Source organism: Mizuhopecten yessoensis, unplaced genomic scaffold (assembly GCF_002113885.1).
Source record: "Mizuhopecten yessoensis strain PY_sf001 unplaced genomic scaffold, ASM211388v2 scaffold716277, whole genome shotgun sequence".
NCBI classification, from domain to species: Eukaryota; Metazoa; Mollusca; class Bivalvia; order Pectinida; family Pectinidae; genus Mizuhopecten; species Mizuhopecten yessoensis.
In genome coordinates this window covers 482787-496803 of record NW_018480036.1, presented here as the reverse complement: position 1 = coordinate 496803, position 14017 = coordinate 482787, and the positions used below count along the sequence as shown (strand labels likewise).

The window sequence follows — 14017 nt, the reverse complement described above, 5'->3', positions numbered from 1 at the left end:
GGTCCTGGATCCTTATGGTTGTTGAATAAGGAAACATTTGTGAGTACGGTAGCATTAGGTCCTGGATCCTTATGGTTGTTGTGTAAGGTAACATTTGTGAGTACAGTAGTATTAGGTCCTGGATCCGTATGGCTGTTGAGTAAGATAACATTTGTGAGTACAGTAGCATGCGGTCCTGGATCCTTATGGTTGTTTAGTAAAGAAACATTTGTGAGTACAGTAACATTAGGTCCTGGATCATTATGGTTGTTGAGTAAGGAAACATTTCTGAGTACAGTAGCATAAGGTCCTGGATCCTTATGGTTGTTGAATAAGGAAACATTTGTGAGTACGGTAGCATTAGGTTGTTGATCCTTATGGGCTGTTGAGTAAGGTAACATTTGTGAGTACAGTCGCATGCGGTCCTGGATCCTTATGGTTGTTGTGTAAGGTAACATTTGTGAGTACAGTAGCATAAGGTCCTGGATCCTTATGGTTGTTGAATAAGGAAACATTTGTGAGTACGGTAGCATTAGGTTGTTGATCCTTATGGGCTGTTGAGTAAGGTAACATTTGTGAGTACAGTCGCATGCGGTCCTGGATCCTTATGGTTGTTGTGTAAGGTAACATTTGTGAGTACAGTAGCATAAGGTCCTGGCTCCTTATGGTTGTTGATTAAGGTAACATTTGTGAGTACAGTAGCATCAGGTCCTGGATCCTTATGGTTGTTGAGTAAAGAAACATTTGCGAGTACAGTAGCATTAGGTCCTTGATCCTTATGGTTGTTGAGTAAGGTAACATTTGTGAGTACAGAAGCATTAGGTCCTGGATCCTTATGGTTATTGAGTACGGTAACATTTGTGAGTACAGTAGCATTAGGTGCTGGATCCTTATGGTTGTTGAGTAAGGAAACATTTGTGAGTACAGTAGCATAAGGTCCTGGATCCTTATGGTTGTTGATTAAGGTAACATTTGTGAGTACGGTAGCATTAGGTCCTGGATCCTTATGGTTGTTGAGTAAGGAAACATTTGTGAGTACAGTAGCATAAGGTCCTGGATCCGTATGGTTGTTGAGTAAGGTAACATTTGTGAGTACGGTAGCATTAGGCCCTGGATCCTTATGGTTGTTGAGTAAGGAAACATTAGTACCAGTACTATGGATATAAATTAACAAATCTTGAGAGGAACTGGAATGTTGTTTGTCGAGTGTTGATTTTCATAAACAATAAGAATATTACTACTGCATAGAGCTTTGCAGGATTATTTTCACATTTTTGTTTTGCAAATCGATATTTATTCAGTGTAGAGTTCCCCAAATAGAGGTTGTTCCTGTAATTTTAAACTTTTTGTTGAGCTCTTAATCCGATTGTAACATTGTGGTATTTTTAATTTGTTGAAATACCACGTTTGTATAAAACAATTAAATTAGTCCATATCAACATTTTTTAACAGTAAACCTAGACTAAAACGTGAATGGAATGCAAATTTAATTGACTGCAAATTTAAATTTATGCGGATATTTGTCAATAATGTGAACTGTATGTTGTACTTCGTCTTACAATTATTCCTCAAACTGAACATTCTTGCTGCATTATTGAGTTTGCAGTTGAATCTTTCTGAAAATATAATGTTCCTTCATAATATTCCTTCAAAAACTACCTGGTATACAGCCCATCTGCCTGGCTGAACTAGAACGTTACTAAGTAACTAGGCACAACTACAGTATACAAAGCTGATATTTTAATGCTCAGTCGAGATGTATGTTAGCTGCAATCTAATGAACTCATGGATGGTTCTAAGGGCACTGATCCAAATTGATAATTGCTAAATCGCTTCCTCTATGCAATGTCATATAGATTGGGTTTTTCCTGTAGAACTCTCCGGGTACGACTGGACAGAGGAATAAAGAATCAAGGTTAGCAATTCACTGGCACAGGTACTTGGTCCTTATTGCAGCTCCAGTGCACAAGTTCCTAGGAAAGGAAAGTACATTGTAGTCACATCTGAAAAGGAAACCATGCTGTAATGGAGCAAGCACTCATTCTCCTTCCCAGTAGAGCCAGTTTCCTTGCTCCTTCAAATTTGGTTTGTTTGTGTTTTACATCCTATTTATAGACATGGTCATTATGTTTTATTACTGCTATTATTAAGGTAAATGCTGGTATATTTAACTTACACTTGTGTTGTTGGTTCCAGACCAGGGATGGTACTAGGCTTGGCAGAACCCTGTAATATCACAAAAAAATGAACAAAGTTCATCAGCTTCGTTTTTAAATTAAAAAAACAATATATCTGTTATATCAAAATATAATATGTAGCGGATATCATATGAGATTCCATTTAATGATGTATAAGACACAATGTTGGAACTACATTGTATGATTTGTTTTCGAATTTCAGTATAGAATGAACCATGCCAGGGCAGAATGCTATAGGTCCTATGCCGCTGGTCCACACCTATACCTCAACAGGGTATTTCTAAGGTATCGACCTGCAAAACGGCATCAACGATACCCAAGACTAAAATTCGAAAAAAAGTGGCCAGTGGGATTGGCATATTTAGACTGGGTTATCGTTGATGCCCTTTCGTATGTGAATACCTCAGACGATGGCTTGTAGTGGTATACATTGTAGGTGTGAAGCAGCGGCATAAGACCTGTGACAATATGCCCTGGCACGTTCAAAACGAAAAACTAATGATTTTGGACTGAAATTCAGTTGATCGTTGATCATTTATCATTGATGCCATTTTCTATGTGGATACCTTAGACGATGCCCTGTAGTGGTATATGTGTGAAACAGCGGCATAAGACCTATTATGTTAGCAACATTTGAATACCAAACTAGCCCAACGTTGGGTGGTCCAGCCCAGCATTGAATGTTTTCTCTTGTTGTTTTAAGGAATACTTTAGACAAGGATGTTTTTATCAACAGGACCTTATCTTTAAGATAGGACCATAAGGCGGCTCTCTTGTAGTTTGCTCTTTCATGTCTGTGACACCAGTTGTGGAGGCAATGGCCATGCACATTTCATACTATTACATGGAGCCTACTACGTACATTAAAGATTTACAGAGCAAACATATGGTGAACGTTAATGTTCTTTTCCCAACCAATAGCGGTAACAAATGTAAGCAATTTAGTCGAATAATAGATATGTATATAAACGATAAATTAGTGCAATACATGTTTACAGGTAAAATGCTGACAGAAGTGGTGACGTTGGTATTTATAGTTGGTTATATCTAGGATAAACAAACCTAGTACAATGTATACTGGTCTATACAATCTGAACCACGTGCCGACTACACTGCGATTTCGTGTCACATACATTAAAAACAAGAAAGCCTTGCTAAAACATAATTTAGTAGCTCACTGGCAGCCTGAATGTTGATATTAGAAATGAATACAAGAAACAGAAGATGAAAATAACTGAAATTTTGAACGTGCATTTTTGAAATAGACTGAAATGAAAGTAAGTTATAAACGAACATAATGAATATAAACGAAAACGCTTGTTTTCAAAATGTCATTCTAAGGACTCGAATCACCAGTTAGCAGTAACAAAGTAGAGTCCCATTTTATCACGTTCTTCCATGATGAACGTTAACCGCCAAGTGGATGCTTCAGGCAATAGTCTAACCTGCCAGGTGTGTGAGCTGTCTGCCGGACACCAGACATAGCTTAAATAGATGTGTTTGGTGATGCGCATGACCAGTTTATTATATTTCAATCTATTTTAATAAAAATAAATAAATCATCATTTGTTTGATAATCAGTTTTTATTAAATATATGGACCTTTTTAGAAATAATATAATACTCAAACCTTTTTGCGCCTTCGCAAAACTTGCAACAGAATACACATCAGATTAAAATAATTAAAATCGTGTCTATCATAGCCGGAATATATGTTTATAAGTATTTAAACAAACATTGTCAGAAATTTTGAATTCATTTTTACGAAATTACATATAAATGGGTATTTTATGATGATAGCCAAATTAAAAGGCTTCCAGCATATTTCTTGATTAACAGTTTTCCCGTCCACCCTGAAAAAACCCGCAAATAGTGTCGGTATTAAAGAGTATACATGTAACACTTAATTTCTCTATGGTCAAACAAATCAAAAATGTGACTCTTACTTTTTCATGGTTTTAAAGGGGCAGGTGTGTAAAACGGCCTAATTTATGAATTAAATAAAACCATGAAGACGTGTAGGCTGGCTGGGTATCAAATAAATGACGTGAATGCAAAGAAGACAAAGCTTAAACTAAATGTTTTTATTTTTATTTTGGTTATTAGTTCTATATAGAAAACAATATGGTAGCCTTTCCCATACTTTCACTCCGTTGTATTCCATTAATAAACGTGTCGGCAATTCATTTTCAATTTTTAATCATTTTGTTGACCTGGAAAACATAGGATGTTATCCTATATCGTATATATACATATTTTTGTTAGGTTTTTGTCGCCAACAATCGAGTGTTTTCAATAACACAAAAAATAAAAAGTTGCGACAACTCCAGTTTATCACAATATTCTGATTTGGTTGTTTCATGTTTATCTAAGAAATTTGTTTTTATTTCAGCATTATTGAATATGATAGAATAAGAGAGTTAGGTTCCATGCTCAAGTAGCGGTCATGATATAAACTACATGTATCGCAGAACAGCGTTATGTACACTGTACACAAACTTGTAGTATTTTTTAGTGTATGACGATACGCACTAATCGCCCGAGAAGAACACATATTGTTTCCATAGTAAATGTCAGCAAACGAGCCATGATTGATGGCGGTGATGACGAGACGTTGTTAGTTGCTGTCAAAGACCGGTTACTATACACATGTAGGGAAACACTAATGTGGTAAAAACAGTATACCTGACCCACATTGATGAAGTATGTCGTCGTGTACATAACGACGGGGCCAATGATAAATAAACCGTGCAGGACTGACTGTGGGACTATCGCTGTGGAGATGTATGTTCACCGTTACATACCGACATATTCGTCTTGTTCCCATGGATAACGGGATCTGCGTGGGACGCATTTAGGATTATTTTGGCTACTGATTATAAGAGGACACGCTTAAAGGATCTGGAAACGAAAACTTGGATGATGTCTCGAAATGCCAAAATTAACTACGGTAAGCATTCTTATGATATCAACAATCCCTTGTGCTTGTACTGGCAATTGCAATTTTGAGAAAACGTGTTATATGGAAGTATATGTATGTTAGACTGAACTCAACACACTAGAAGCAAAACAGTTAGCATTTGTATCTAGTAATGCATTGTGTGCTCGATTTTCCTGAAATATTTTTAAAATTTTATGCATCGTTTATGTTATAATCAAATATATCTACACTGCAAAGGAAATCCCAGTTTAATTTGCTGTATTGATGATAGTATCAGCTTGGTTAAGTTAAAACGTTTTTGTTGGTACATGTATAGAATAATTGACGTCATAAAGAATGTCGTAGAGTGTTCTTGGTGTAACGTTAGTCTCCGTGTTACAGTTTATTATGTTACCTATAATTTTGTTCAGTTCCTGGTGATGGTATTAGGTTACTTAGTAAACATATAGAGGATCTTACATTCGTGTCCATGTCATATTGAATTTATTAAGCGAGTTCAATAATTTGATATGACACAAGCCTTTAGGCGAGGGCCATATCAATTTGTTGCACGAATTTAATAAAAATCAATATGACATGGACACCATTGTAAGATTCAATTTATCTCATAACATTAATAATTTGAAGAAAAAAACCTTTATACACAATTGGCTCTACAAAGGTAAAACCAAAGTATCGTTCTGCGCAGTGCAAAGTAGTTTTTTTTGTCCTTAAAGATAAATAGTTTTGAATGCAATAAAAATGATATGACAATAAACATTTGAAATTCATTCAAAATAACAGTAAACGTAGCCTGTGTTATGGGAAATAGAAGTAGTACCTGTAGTGCTGTAGGAATATTTTCCCACGGTTTTGACCATTCGGAGCACCTTTAGTTTGTATTACACGTGTGTAATACCATATTTATGACATAGTAAAAAAGGTCAGTTATATGATAAATGACTTTATAAACATCTATCTCTTTATGTTTCAGTCTGTCTTCCTCAGCTTACCAGTGTGAACTTCTGCCTCGGTTTGATTAGTGGTTTGTTGATTGGTGTTGTGCTTCTCAGTCTATCCTCACTTAATTACCCGACAATGGTGGGTAGTTACGTCACTTTTGACAGTTTCCGGTTTGTCGACAAGAATAAAACATCAGAGTTTGGAATTAATGCTACCGGAGCCACAGCGGATACGGGACAAACACAAAAACCAGAACAGGAGGACAAGTATGGGACGTATACGAATCGACCCAAACAGGAAACTTGGAGCGGGGCTTTAGTTGATGACTCTGCTTTCCATAAAGGTATGGAATAGCATGCATATGTTATCATACCATGAACAGGCATATCTAGGAAAGGGATTCTTAAATTCACAAATTGAAAGAATTTAATCTGGATAGTTGAGATTTACTCATTTCGCCCTCAATATGAAAAACAATTATGTTAGTTTTGGGCAAGACTATATAGTATACGAGGCTTGTGTTTACACCATTACAGATGCATTGACTGCATTTAATTTGGTTGTTTGATGTGTAATTGTGTTAGTATGCCTATGAACCATTCAAATGACAGTGGAATTCTATGTTAAATGTATGGCTACTCATGAACTGCTTTAAATAATCACAACTTTAACATGCCACTTCGTGGAAACGGAAGTTTGACTCCGTAACAGTTTAAAGTATCCAAGTTAGTTAAAAAAAGTCAACACCGGTAAGGAATACTACATAAGTGATAACATACCATATTTATACCTAACATGTAAGCATCTTGTATATAAAAATTAAAAAAAACCACCAAGGAAAATAACATTATGATTGCGAGAATCGAAATTGATGTAACTTTGGGAGCAATCCACAAAACATGCTGAAGTTTTGTTAAAACAAAAGACTGGAACACGAATTTAAATATAGCATATATTAAGGTATCATACTACTATAGATTAATATATTCTTTTTATTGCCATGTTATTTGATTATAAATTGGTAAAAGCGGAAATGTATTTTTCAAAACTGTTGTTTCCCACTCAAACTGATGCAATTGATTTCATTACAGATAAGGACGAAATTGCAAGAGACTTAAAACGGAATATTCGAGTTTTGTGCATGATAATGACAAGTTCAAAGGCCTTGGATACCAAAGCAACGAATGTGAAAAATACGTGGGCAAAACGATGCAACGTGGTGGTTTATATCAGCTCAACAACAAACACAACTTTCCCAACTGTGGGCTTCGATATTCCGGAAGGGCGGGAACATCTTACTGCAAAAACGATGACAGCTTTCAGGTACATATTTGAGAAACATTTTAACGAGGCAGACTGGTTTATAAAAATAGACGACGATTCCTTTGTGATTTTAGAAAACCTTCGATATTTCTTGTCATCCCATTCACCTAACGACGCCGTATATTTTGGACATAGTTTTAAATCCATTGTGAAACAGGGATTCTATTGCGCAGGAGGGGGACATGTACTGAGTAAAGAGGCACTACGCCGCTTAGCGATGAATGGTGTAACATATAGTAGTTGCCAATACGGAGCCGAAGTAGATGTTGAATTAGGGAAATGCATGGAGTATCTGGGCGTTGAGACTGCTGACTCTACAGACAGACTAGGACGCAGCAGATTCCATTGTTTTGATCTGGAGAAACAGTTATCCGGAGAATATCCGGGGTGGTACTACCAATACGACGTCAATGGAGCAAAGCAGGTTGGTTTCATCGAGATAGTTATATTAAAAAAAAAAAAGACAAAAATCACCGGAACAGTCAAAACCAGTACAGTAATTCTTTAACATTAATTTCATAAGGAAAGTAAATTTTTAGAGAACTTATTCATCTGTCAAATAGGAGAGTTTAATTTTAACACCATCCGTAATGTTAGTTGTAGTAGGATAATTAATTTACACCAGCTAAATGTAAATAAAATTAATTCTTTTACAACAGAATCTGTTCATTTAAACGTTAAAATGGAAATTAATTTACCCAAGTATATGAAGTCTGAAACGCCATACCGTAATTGATAATCAGCTAGACGTCAGAACAGAAACTAATTTACACTTGCATTCAAAAAGTTTTACGTCGAAATATTAAGAGAATACATTTCATGACATTAATTTGAGTATCTATACTGGCAACTGGAACATGAAAACTGTTTTGAACACGAGACCGAGATGAACATATGGATGTGCGGTGGTTAAGAATTACAACAAAGAAATGCATATCAGTAATGTTTACAAATATATTTTCAATTTCAAAATAATTTATTGTCAATACAGTAAATCAAATCTACAGTATTAGATATTAGAGAGTTGAGTGTGAAATACTTCAACAACATGCTAAACCTATGTAATTCTTCTCATAAGTCTTTTCCGTCTTTGCGTATTGCAGAGTTATCTTCTCTTGTGAGCAGGTATTGATTGTTGTGTCATTGGTTTGTGTGAGAAAGTTACCTTGTTTTCTCAAAAATTGATGACGTTACTCTCACAAACAAATAACGTAACAATCAAAACCTGTTTACAAGAGAAGATAACTCTGCAATACGCAAAGACGGAATATCAGTCTGCTTAAGAATGCTTATGTCAGTGCTAAGCCATCCTTAATGCTAAATGGTTATAACAACAAGCATGTTTGACATGTTATAATGAAAAGTCCAATGGACGATGCAACCCTCGTGGAATGTAACTGCTGTACACTACTTGGGATAGTATTACTTTTTGGTCTAACTCAAAATCTGCATCTGTATTTTTCAGGGTATGGAGAGTATTAGTGACTACGCCATATCGTTTCATGTCGTACCACCGCTGAAGATAAACATGTATAAATTCGAGTTTTACGTCTACCATCTGCGGCCATATGGTATTGACAGCGGTCATCAGTCCCTGAATGTCCCACACACTCACTTGTAATTACAACTGGAGAGTTTGACAACAAGCATTTCCGGTTATATGGCATTGACACAGACTACTAGTCCCTGGATGTCCGGGCGTTAACACAGACTACGAGTCCCTGGATAACTAGGCGTTGACTCATACTAACAGTCCCTGGATGTCCGGGCGTTGACTCAGACTACTAGTCCCTGGATGTCCGGGCCTTAACACAGACTACTAGTCCATGGATGTCCTGGCGTTGACACAGACTACTTGTCCCTGGATGTCCGGGCGTTGACTCAGACTTCTAGTCCCTGGATGTCCGGGCGTTGACACAGATTACTAGTCCCTGGATGTCCGGGCATTGACACAGACTACCAGTCCCTGGATGTCTGGGCGTTGACTCATACTAACAGTCACTGAATGTCCCACACACTCACTTGTAATTACAACTGGAGAGTTCGACAAAAAGCATTTCCGGTTATATGGCATTGACACAGACTATTAGTCCCTGGATGTTCGGGCGTTGACACAGACTACTAGTCCTTGGATGTCCTGGCGTTAACACAGACTACCAGTCCCTGGATGTCCGGGCGTTGACACAGGCTACTAGTCCATTGATGTCCGGACGTTGACACAGACTACTTGTCCCTGGATGTCCGGGCGTTGACACAGATTACTAGTCCCTGGATGTCCGAGCGTTAACACAGATTACTAGTCCCTGGATATCCGGGCGTTGACTCATACTAACAGTCCCTGAATGTCCGGTCGTTGACACAGACTACCAGTCCCTGGATATCTGGGCGTTGACTCATACCAACAGTCCCTGGATGTCCGGGCGTTGACACAGACTACTAGTCCCTGGATGTCCGGGCGTTGACACAGACTAATAGTCCCTGGATGTCCGAGCGTTGACACAGACTACCAGTCCCTGGATGTCTGGGCGGTGACACAGACTACTAGTCCCTGGATGTCCGGGCGTTGACACAGGCTACTAGCCCCTGGATGTCCGGGAGTTGACCCAGACTACCAGTCCCTGGATGTCCGGGCGTTGACACAGGCTGCTAGCCCATGGATGTCCGGGTGTTGACCCAGACTACCAGTCCCTGGATGTCCGGGCTTTGACACAGACTACTAGTCCCTTGATGTCCTGGCGTTAACACAGACTACCAGTCCCTGGATGTCCGGGCGTTGACACAGGCTACTAGTCCATTGATGTCCGGGCGTTGACACAGAGTACTAGTCCCTGGATGTCCGGGCGTTGACACAGGCTGCTAGTCCATGGATGTCCGGGCGTTGACACAGACTACTAGTCCCTGGATGTCCTGGCGTTGACACAGACTTCTAGTCCCTGGATGTCCGCGCGTCGACACAGACTACAAGTCCCTGGATGTCCGAGCGTTGACACAGACTACTAGTCCCTGGATGTCCGAGCGTTAACACAGACTACCAGTCCCTGGAGTTCTGGGCGTTGACTCAGACTACTAGTCCCTGGATGTCCGGGCGTTGACACAGGCTACTAGTCCCTGGATGTCCGGGCGTTGACACAGGCTACTAGTCCATGGATGTCCTGGCGTTGACCCAGACTACTTGTCCATGGATGTCCGGGCGTTGACACAGACTACTAGTCCCTGGATGTCCTGGCGTTGACACAGACTACTAGTCCCTGGAGGTCCGGGCGTTGACACAGATTACTAGTCCCTGGATGTCCGAGCGTTGACACAGGCTACTAGTCCCTGGATGTCCGAGCGTTGACTCATACTAACAGTCCCTGGATGGCCTTCGAAGTTCCAATTAATCCTAAATAGAGAGAATGATAGCCTCAGGCGCCTGTCGGTCATATTGTATTGACAAAGGGCGTTGACACAGGCTACAAGTGCTTAAATGAATTTTTGCGATTCCTTCACATCACAAATCGGTTTTATAACATCGACTTCCAGTCAAATAGAAAACGACCAACAGTCCCGGTATATCCTATATATCTCACCGTCATCATTAATCAAGGAAATATTGAAAATAACCACTTCTTGTTTCATGGACATCAATAATTGAATAACCCACGCAACAACTTTAAAACTGTTGCCAAATATAAACAAGGGAAAGAATTACATTGAGAGCATTGCAAATGTACAAGGAGAATAAGACCAGGTATACCAGGCAAATAAGCGTCTTCTGCTTCATCGACGATACCCGGATGTCAGTTTAGGGTGAATCGAAGTACGTGTAATGTAACGTCTTCCTAACGAGAACTGTGTGAGTGACAACAAATCAAAATGGCAACCTAATGAGCATAATGAAAATCACTGACCTTCATATCATACAAAAATAGTGTATTTCATATATGATCATAATGGCGACAAAATGCTTGTCTCATTGTTGAAGGCTCCTTCGTAAGCTGTCGAAATCTATCACATAGTTATCATTTTCGGAAAAGGCTTCTGAATACCGAATCAACTGCGACATTAAAATACGGCAGGTTGTAGAAGCATTGATGGCTATATATATTTCCTGTGGGTGCTGGATCGATTTTACCCAACGACTTGTTTATAGTACAATACTAATTAAATATAACAACACAGAAATAGTAAATTATAACTCTTGAAATGTTTTAGTTAACTCTACGCAGGTCGAATTGAGCAACAAGGGGAACTTGTTTAATTAAAGGTCACAAACACTTCTTGCCCTCTGTGGAATCTAAACATATTACCTTACAATCAATGCACCGGTGTACTACGAGCATTTTTATGTGACTCATACATATCAAATAATCGTTATACTGCTAAAAATTGCACCTAATAGACAGTTTCACGAGCGTACTGCATGCGTGTTCTTTATAATTATGGCTTTTTAAGAAGAAGCGGGATTACTTCCCTTGTCCACTTCGTGACGTCATTTGCTGACTGTATCGTCTGTTAAGGAACTGATGAACATGAGTAACCGCTCATCAGATATGTTCACAAAATCTAATGATATGGTATTAACATCAATTATTAAAGGCTATTACTATAACGTTAAGCTTCTTTATGCATTTAACATGTAATTTATTCTAGAGTTACGTCCCTTATTGTTAAATGCTATATCTAACCATTCACACTGGCAGTTGGCTTCTTGTTATCAATACATTAATGAAATTTCATCAACAGAGTCTAAATAAGAATGCTTTTGGACAAAATGTGTTAACGATATTTATAGTACCTGTCAGAAAAAAGTCATCGATGTCTAAGTAAGGAAGGACCAATCTATAAGGTTAAGGACTTCAACAGATGTTTAGACAAGTACATGTAAGTTAATCCTAACACTGGCGAACAATACAATTAATATAACCAATATACTCAAATACGCTTCTACTTAATCCATCTACGTTTGACAGGACATTATAAGAAACCCATTGCTTCTTTTCCAACGTTTATTATACGTGTAAGACGTGTAAGATTGTTTCTATTTTATAAACGATTACATGACAATTGTTTGTTTATGTGTGTGGGGTTTAACGTTTCCGCTCAGGTCATATATGAAACCAGATACCTAGGGAGACACAGATACCTAGGGAGACATAGATATCTAGGGAGACATAGATACCTAGGTAGACATAGATATCTAGGGAGACATAGATACCTTGGGAGACATAGATATCTAGGGAGACATAGAAACCTAGGGACACATAGATATCTAGGGAGACATAGATACCTTGGGAGACATAGATATCTAGGGAGACATAGATATCCAGGGAGACATAGATATCTAGGGAGACATAGAAACCTAGGGACACATAGATATCTAGGGAGACATAGATACCTTGGGAGACATAGATATCTAGGGAGACATAGAAACCTAGGGACACATAGATATCTAGGGAGACATAGATACCTTGGGAGACATAGATATCTAGGGAGACATAGATACCTTGGGAGACATAGATATCTAGGGAGACATAGATATCCAGGGAGACATAGATATCTAGGGAGACATATATACCTAGGGAGACATAGATATCTAGGGGGACATAGATACCTAGGGAGACATAGATATCTGGGGAGACATAGATACCTAGGGAGACATAGATATCTGGGGAGACATAGATACCTAGGGAGACATAGATATCTAGACATAGATAACTAGGGAGACATAGATACCTAGGGAGACATAGATATCTAGACATAGATAACTAGGGAGACATAGATACCTAGGGAGACAGAGATATCTAGGGATACATAGATACCTAGGGAGACATAGATACCAAGGGAGACATAGATACCTAGGGAGAGATAGATATCTAGACATAGATACCTAGGGAGACATAGATATATAGGGAGACATAGATACCTAGGGAGACATAGATTCCTAGGGAGACATAGATATCTAGGGAGACATACATACCTAGGGAGACATAGATACCTAGACATAGATACCTAGGGAGACATAGATACCAAGGGAGACATAGATACCTAGGGAGACATAGATTCCTAGGGAGACATAGATATCTAGGGAGACATAGATATCCAGGGAGACATAGATATCTAGGGAGACATAGATATCTAGTGAGACATAGATACCTAGGGATACATAGATACCTAGACATAGATACCTAGGGAGACATAGATATCTGGGGAGACATAGATACCTAGGGAGACATAGATATCTGGGGAGACATAGATACCTAGGGAGACATAGATACCTAGACATAGATCCCTAGGGAGACATAGATATCTAGGGAGACATAGATACCTAGGGAGACACAGTCGGAAAGAAAGAGTAAGAAAGAGAAAAAAATATAAGATTCTAAGTGATGAAATAGGAACAGTAGATACATAACGATATTTCGCAACGTTGCCTTAGTAGACCACAGAGGAATAACCCCGATCCTGCAACTGCACGGGGCAACCTGACACTAATTGATAGATATGTCAATGTATTTCTCATAACTCATACGTATGACTATTGCAACTTAATACCGAACTGTGCATAAGCTACTTAAAGGTCTATTTAATCACTGATATTAGTCCTTGCTCACATCATTGGATACAATGGTACACCCACATTAATGCCAATAACA

The 14017-nt window shown here is 38.6% G+C and overlaps 1 protein-coding gene across 1 annotated transcript; it reads left to right on the top strand.

Moving 5' to 3' along the window:
• Nucleotides 1-4935: 4935 nt before the first annotated feature.
• On the top strand, nucleotides 4936-9003 carry LOC110442544 (glycoprotein-N-acetylgalactosamine 3-beta-galactosyltransferase 1-B-like). The gene is made up of 4 exons (XM_021486197.1): nucleotides 4936-5126; nucleotides 6091-6402; nucleotides 7151-7806; nucleotides 8848-9003. Exons 1-4 carry the CDS (start codon nucleotides 5096-5098, stop codon nucleotides 9001-9003), a joined length of 1155 nt encoding a protein of 384 aa, XP_021341872.1. The 5' UTR covers nucleotides 4936-5095.
• The last annotated feature ends 5014 nt before the right edge of the window (nucleotides 9004-14017 follow it).

Coding starts and splice junctions, on each gene's coding strand:
- LOC110442544 (XM_021486197.1), top strand. CDS start 5,096: ATGATGTCTCGAAATGCCAAAATTAACTACG. Junction 5,127..6,090: donor AAATGCCAAAATTAACTACG/GTAAGCATTCTT, acceptor TTTATGTTTCAG/TCTGTCTTCCTCAGCTTACC. Junction 6,403..7,150: donor TGACTCTGCTTTCCATAAAG/GTATGGAATAGC, acceptor ATTTCATTACAG/ATAAGGACGAAATTGCAAGA.